Source organism: Miniopterus natalensis, chromosome 7 (assembly GCF_054644295.1).
Source record: "Miniopterus natalensis isolate mMinNat1 chromosome 7, mMinNat1.hap1, whole genome shotgun sequence".
NCBI lineage: Eukaryota > Metazoa > Chordata > Mammalia > Chiroptera > Miniopteridae > Miniopterus > Miniopterus natalensis.
Genome location: NC_142087.1, coordinates 16,797,064 through 16,804,466, shown reverse-complemented (window position 1 = coordinate 16,804,466; position 7,403 = coordinate 16,797,064). Strand labels below are relative to the sequence as shown.

Here is a 7,403-nt window from a genome sequence, read left to right as displayed (position 1 = left end):
GGACGCGCCGCCTCCGGCTGGGCGCCTCGGGCTGTCCGTCAGGAGGATTCCTAGAAGGCCGGCCCCCCTCCCTCCTCCCGCCGCGCTCTTCCTCCGTCCCACCCGCCCTGGCGGGCGGACTCGGGCTCCGGATGGGTTCCCCCTTGGGCTGTAGTTTCCCCCCCAAAGTCCCCAGCTTTGCTGCCTTGCCTAAGTCAGTAGCCGCTTTGAGCCTCAGTTTACCTGTTTGTAAAACGAGGTGGGGGGCCACGCGTAAAGCGCCTGGAATGCGGCACAGAGTAGGTGCCCGCGTCGGACAGGCGCCTCGCAGCGACTCCGCGGCCGCCGAGGGGCTTCGCGGACGGCGGAGCGCCGCGCGGGAGGGCAGCGGGGAGCGAGGGGCGGGCTCGGCGCGCGGAGGCGTCCGGCCGCCGTCGGGGGGCCGCCGCTCGCTGCGCCCCGCCCTCCCGTGCCCTCCTCTTCGGGGTCCCGGGCCAGTGAGCGGGCTGTGGGCGGGTCGGAGGCTTAGGGGGCGTGCGGCGCCGCAGGAAGGGGCGGGGGGCTCCGGAGCCGGCGGCAGGAAAGGGCGAACCCCCCGCCCGCCGCGGGCCCGCGCTTCCGTGCCTCCGGACTTCGCCATGTGGGGTCTCCTGCTCACCCTGGCCGCCTTCGCGCCTGCCGTCGGTCAGGGTCTGGGGGCGCCCGGCTCCTCCGTGCTGGGCCGGGCACCGCTCGCGACCTTGGAGGCCCCGATCTCTGCCCCAGCGCAGCCCAGCAGCCCCGCACACCCGCCCTCGGGGAAGAAGAACGGTGAGCTCTCCCGCGGGGCCCGCGCCTCCCGCACGTCGGTTGCCCCCACACCCGGCCCCTGTGTGACGACCCTTCCCCGACACCCACTCACACACTCACCCTCACTTTCCAACCCGTGCAATAGATCCTGACTCAGCAGCCCCAGTTCCCGGCCAGACCGAGTCAGCAGTCCTGGGACAGGAGCCAGTGGGACGCTGCCTCTTGCAGCCCCAAATCTTCCCTTTTCACAGATGAGGAAACTGAGACCAGAGTCAGAAGGAGAGGAAAGAGAGGTGCAAAGGCACTGACACTAAAAGGTTCAGAGCAAGACTGTAGAGGAGAGATTTTGAGGGCAGGGGCTAGAAGGAAGGAGCCAGAGAAAGGGAGGGAGAGTACTCTTTGCTGAGGCTGTCTGGAGGAATGGGGCACTGTCCGGGCAGAGGCAGGCTGTCTGACGTCCAAATGCCGGAGCATGGAGGAGAAAGGCAAGGGGATGGCAGTCAAGGAGGGCTTTTCAGAGGAGGCAAGTAGACATTGTTGGGTCCTTGCTCACAAAGGAATCAGGAATTGCTGAAGAGAAGGGCAGCCAAGAAGGAATCTGCCTGTGAAAAGCACAGGGGCACCAGACATGAAAATGTACAGCGTGTCCTGGAGGTACCTGTGGAGCTTGGGTGGGTAGGCAAGGCCCTATGCTGAAGGGCGACCAAGACACAGGCCCAGCCTGGGAGGCCTGAGCACCTAGGCAGACATGGTTTTGAGAACAGGATATCTCAGCACAGAGGACAGATGGAGTGATGGAGGTGGCACAGGGGCTTTTGGACGCTGAGTCTGGAGCTAAGGAGGGCTCCTTGAAGGGCATCTGAGATGTGAAGGAAGAATAGAAATTAGGCAGTAAAATCAGAGGTGGTGGTGGGTGGTATGGCGGGGAGGGGACAGTGCAAAGTCTAGAGGTAAAGAACCAAACTCAGTTCTTTGGAGCGACCAAATAATTCCTAGTGGCTGGGTGTAGCTCTCCAATGGAGGGGTCAGAGGAGGCTGGCCAAGCATGTAGTCAAATCAGGAAGGAGAAGGAGCCAAGGAAGCGGCCGGAGAAGCAGGTTGGGATCAGACTGTGCAGGCCTTTAAGTCCATGCTTAAGCCCTAAGATACTTGTGGTGGGGCTTGCAGGCCTTCTTGGGGTGGCAGACCTCTCCATCTGGAGTTTCATGCCATTCTTTCCTTCCCTGGTGTTGTGCCTCCTTGGTCCCAGGGACCTCACAACAGCATGTCCAGATTCGTATCATCAAGAAGAAAAAGGTCATTGTGAAGAAGCGAAAGAAGCTAACTAGCCCCAGGTCCCTGGTGACTGCCCGGCCTCCGGTGACCACCAGGCCTCCAGTGACCACTAGCCCTGCAGGGACCCTTGACCTTCCCGAGGTGCAAGAACCAGGTATGGTCCTACCCAGATTTTCAGCCCCTGGAGCACATAGGAACTAACATAACTTGACCTCACGAACATAGGAATGCATCTAGCTGGGCCAGCTTAGACTCAGTTTTCCACTTCTTGATAATCTCTTCTATGTCTCTGCTCTGTTCCTGCCCCCAGGCTGTCCGCCTTTGGGCCTGGAGTCCCTGCGAGTTTCAGATAACCAGTTTGAGGCATCCAGCAGCCAGTCCCTTGGTCTTGGACCTCACCGAGGACGGCTCAACATTCAGGTCAGCATCTTGACTCAGAGCAAGGCAGCCCCTAGAACCTTCTTTCCTGTCCCCCTCCTCCCAATTCTGGTCCACTCACCCTGCCCACCTGGGCCTGATTACCATGTCTTATACCCACAGTCAGGCCTGGAAGATGGTGATCTATACGATGGGGCCTGGTGTGCTGAGCAGCAGGATGCTGAGCCATGGCTTCAGGTGGACGCTAGGCACCCTGTCCGCTTCTCAGGCATTATCACCCAGGGCAGGAACTCTATCTGGAGGTGAGGCATGCTAGCCCCAGGCCAGGAATCCTGGGCAGACTCAGGATGGCTGGGGCGGGAGTCCTAAGGGCCACCGATGACCTCTCCCCACCTCTTCTGCCAGGTACGACTGGGTCACCTCATACAAGGTCCAGTTCAGCAATGACAGTCGGACCTGGTGGGGCAGTAGGAACCGCAGCAGTGGGATGGATGCGGTGCGTAGTGCCATGGTGGCTTGGGCCCTCTATGTTGGGAGTTGGGCAGCAAGCCCACTTGAGGGTGCTGGGCTGGCCAGGGTCTCTTCTGGGGACAAGGATCAGATGCCCACTTGGGCATTCCAGGAGAAAAGGTTGTTGTTAGGATGGGTGGCGCCAAGCAGGCAACCTTAGAAGCCAGGCTGCTTTGGAACATGTCTGTATTCTCCCCAAATACTTCTTCCTTGGGGTGGGTGCCTCTTCATGCCACGGCTTCCTGCTATAGCACCCCTTGTGACAATGGGTTTCTGGTCCTTGCATCTCCTCTCACCTCCCCATCTCATGGACCCTTTTATATACCAGGCTATAGTATGGGGTCCTGGCTGGTTTTAGGATTGGCTGCTCCTGAGTCGTGTGGCCATATTTGTCTAATGAGCTGTGAGCCAGCCAGAAACCATGGCTGCCTAGGGCTGCCCTTTGGCAGGAGTCGTGGGCCAGGGTCTGTCTTTGACGCCAAGTACAAATCTTCAGCAAGTCCACCAGGGTGGGTTTGATGGGGAGTTTGGGTCCTAGGCCAGGTCGCTGGGGTTTGAGCAGCCCCACCAAAGCACTTGACACCCCCAGGTATTTCCTGCCAATTCCGACCCAGAGACACCAGTGCTAAACCTCCTGCCTGAGCCCCAGGTGGCCCGCTTTATTCGCCTGCTGCCCCAGACCTGGCTCCAGGGAGGTGCATCTTGCCTCCGGGCGGAGATCCTGGCCTGCCCCGTCTCAGGTGGGCAGTCAGACAAGGGCTGGATGGGCAGGGTGCATCCTTCACTGCAAACTCACCTTTACCATGAACTCACCCTTTACCAGGTCCTAGTGGTCCATTCCCTGAGACCCCTGCACTGGCATCCTCTGACCCTCTGGATTTCCAGCATCATAATTATAAGGCCATGAGGAAGGTCAGACATAACCCCTATGACCCAAGAGGGAGGAGCTGCCTATCGCAGGTCCCCTTCTCACCAGAGCATAACCTGTTCCAACTGCCCTCATGTCACCTCTTCCACCCTCACTGTCTCACCCTTCTTTCCTCTTAACTCCTAAACGCTGTTCCAATTTCCCTTGTTATGGCACTTTCCCTGACTGAGGCTTTCTTCACTCCTGCTGCTTCTCCCCGCCTGTACCGTGCCATGGTGTTCCCATCTGCGTGGGCCTGCCACTGGCTTTTTTAAGTCTGTCCATGGCCACATGGGGTCTGACCCCTGGGTCCATCCTCCCACCCCCCACCCCCCAGCTGATGAAGCAGGTGAATGAGAAGTGCCCCAACATCACCCGCGTCTACAGCATCGGGAAGAGCTTCCAGGGTCTGAAGCTGTATGTGATGGAAATGTCGGACCATCCTGGGGAGCATGAGCTGGGTACTGGCAGGTGGGGCGGGGGAGGTAGGCACAGGGAGGGCTGTGGGTGGGAAACAGCTGTGAGCCCCAGTGTGTTCCCAGGAGAGCCTGAGGTTCGATATGTGGCCGGCATGCACGGAAATGAGGCCCTGGGGCGGGAGTTGCTCCTGCTCCTGATGCAGTTCCTGTGCCATGAGTTCCTGCGAGGGAACCCACGGGTGACACGGCTGCTCACGGAGACACGCATTCACCTGCTGCCCTCCATGAACCCTGATGGCTATGAGACTGCCTTCCGCCGGGTAAGCCACCTGGCATGAGGGCCACCCTGCTCCCTCTCCCAGGGTGACTGGAGCCTGCTTGGCTGACCAAGCCCCTATTCCGGCAGGGTTCGGAGCTGGTGGGCTGGGCAGAGGGCCGCTGGAATCAGCAGGGCATTGACCTTAACCATAATTTTGCTGACCTCAACACACCACTGTGGGAAGCAGAGGACGATGGGTTGATGCCTGACACTTTCCCCAACCACCACCTGCCACTGCCCACTTATTACACCCTGCCTAATGCCACTGTGAGTATTCTTGGGGCAGTGGTGGAGGGCCACCCTGGGGGCCCTTGTCTCTGACTCCCACCTTTCCTGACCTGCCCCTGTTCAGGTGGCTCCTGAAACTCGGGCAGTGATCGAGTGGATGGAGCGGATCCCCTTTGTGCTGAGTGCCAACCTCCACGGGGGTGAGCTCGTGGTGTCCTACCCATTCGACATGACTCGGACACCATGGGCTGCCCAGGAACTCACACCCACCCCAGATGATGCTGTGTTTCGCTGGCTCAGCACCGTCTATGCTGGCACTAATTGGGCCATGCAGGACCCAGATCGCCGACCTTGCCACAACCAGGACTTCTCCTTACATGGCAACATCATCAACGGGGCTGACTGGCACACGGTCCCTGGGAGTATGTGCCTGAGGGTGGAGTTAACCTTGTCCCCATAACCCTACCCCAATAAGAATCTGCTGTCACCTACAGTACTGGCGTCACTTCCCATTGGGGCGAGTGTCCCAGAGGAGGGTGGCATGAGGGCGGGTTCCCAGCCTGCCCCCTTGGGCTCCAGTGTGTGTGGTTCCCCTAGGCATGAATGACTTCAGTTACCTACACACCAACTGCTTTGAGGTCACTGTGGAACTGTCCTGTGACAAGTTTCCTCACAAGACGGAGCTGCCCCAGGAGTGGGAGAACAACAAAGAGGCCCTCCTCACCTACCTGGAACAGGTCGGAGCCGAATCCCCACCCCAGCCAGCCCGGCACTCCTGACTGAGCTGCCCTCCATTCAGGTTGCAGCTCCCCCCATGGGGTCACCTAAGGTTCCCTCGAGCATTCTAGCATCCTGACTCACACGAAGCCACAGGTCATGAGATTGACTTGCAGGGCTGGAGGCCAGGAAACCCGTTTTGCCAGCAGGGCGGTGTCAGACATGTTAGCCAGAGGGCAGACCCCACAGCAGGCTAAGCCGTGTCCGCAGAGTCCTCCTGGGGCTGTTCTCAGGAGGGCCGCTCTCAGCAATGACTCACACTTGCAGGAAGGGCCGTGGTGTGGACGCTTCATATTCCACGGGAACCTGTCCCTTACAATGACTCCATAGTATAGCTTCCAAGGGTTCCCAAATGACAAGCCCATAACAAGGGTCACTGAACTTGGGGAAGCCCTAAGATACTCCTTCCTACCAGGTGTTTATAGCTCTCCCAGTCCTGATGCAGTTTATCAACAGGAGATATTTTTGTCAGTTTTGTCACCTAGGAACAGACCTACCAGCTTTATCAGGTTTGCAGGGGGACCGAGCCAGGAAATGAACTGAAGGTCACGGTCGTGCAGAAGGGAAAGGGTTTGATGAGCTTCCCCACACAGGTGCGCATGGGCATTGCAGGAGTTGTGCGCGACAAGGACACGGAGCTTGGGATTGCTGATGCTGTCATTGCTGTGGATGGAATTAACCACGACGTAACGACGGGTGTGTGTGGCGGGGAGGGGATGGTGGAGGTGAGGGAGGGCTTTCGGTGGGGCCAGAAGCTGAGCATCATTGGCCCCTGATCTGCTCTTCACTCCTCAGCGTGGGACGGGGATTACTGGCGCCTGCTGACCCCAGGGAACTATATGGTGACTGCCAGTGCTGAAGGTTACCACTCAGTGACACGGAGCTGCCGGGTCACCTTTGAAGAGGGCCCTGTCCCCTGCAATTTCCACCTCACCAAGACTCCCAAACAGAGACTGCGAGAGCTGCTGGCAGCCGGGGCTAAGGTGCCCCCAGACCTCCGGAGGCGGCTGGAGCGGCTGAGGGGACGGAAGGGTTAACACCTTCGGCAGCTGCAGAGCCTTGGGCAGGCTGGACCTGTCCTGAACTGAAGGAGAGGACTAGCAGTGGGGAGGGAGGGACAAATTGGGGGAAAGGTGCGCGGGCTCATTAAAGCATTTGGCACCTCCGCCCGTTTTCCTGTGAACTCCATGTCCCAGGTCTTCTCCCTGGGCCAGGCCTCGGCTCCCCCTCCTCCCCAGTCCTATCCTGCACACACCTGCACACTCTCATCAGTTGACTTCTGGAAAAACAGTGTGAAAAGAGGCCCTCACCTGGGTTTGGGCCACTTCTGAAGGTTACCCCTCAGTGACATGGAGCTGCCGGGTCACCTTTGAAGAGGGCCCTGTCCCTTGTTCCCTTTTTTAACTTAGGGTTTGGTAGAGCAACTCATCAACCCATCAACTTCTGCAGCTGGCCTCATAAGGAGCTGTTGAACATTCGGAAGCACCTGCTTGGTGCCAAGTATGCAAGGAGTCGAGGATAGACCGTGCCCACCCAACCACAGTGTGAGGTGTGCCAAGGTAGAGGCTGGTTGCTGTGGGAGCACAGATGGGAGTCCCATACATGTGAAATCCACCACTGCAGATCCACAGGGACTCAAATGGCCGAAGGTGTGATAAAGGTGATGGTCCTAGGAGTTTAGATGGGAGATGGGCCAACTGTGGGGGTATGGACAGGGACACCTCCAAGAGGGAGACAACCAAAGATAGAACAGCTGAGCATTTGAATTTCCTTCGCCAGCCATTTTTGGAAAGTGTTGGTAAGAATGGCAGGATTTGATTAG

At 58.7% G+C, this 7,403-nt stretch overlaps 1 protein-coding gene across 2 annotated transcripts; it reads left to right on the top strand.

The window, feature by feature from the left end:
* Positions 1–545: 545 nt before the first annotated feature.
* On the top strand, positions 546–6,707 carry CPXM1 (carboxypeptidase X, M14 family member 1). Of its 2 annotated transcripts, XM_016215791.2 has the most exons (14): positions 546–789; positions 2,018–2,197; positions 2,354–2,463; positions 2,584–2,723; positions 2,827–2,917; positions 3,521–3,671; positions 3,755–3,843; positions 4,176–4,299; positions 4,381–4,577; positions 4,664–4,843; positions 4,929–5,226; positions 5,402–5,541; positions 6,175–6,277; positions 6,377–6,707. In XM_016215791.2, the coding sequence occupies exons 1-14, from the start codon at positions 618–620 to the stop codon at positions 6,616–6,618; spliced, it is 2,217 nt and encodes a 738-aa protein (XP_016071277.2). In that variant the 5' UTR covers positions 546–617; the 3' UTR covers positions 6,619–6,707. The 2 variants fall into 2 exon arrangements, with proteins under 2 accessions (XP_016071277.2, XP_016071278.2); XM_016215792.2 differs by lacking the exon at positions 4,664–4,843 and having other exon boundaries at positions 563–789.
* The last annotated feature ends 696 nt before the right edge of the window (positions 6,708–7,403 follow it).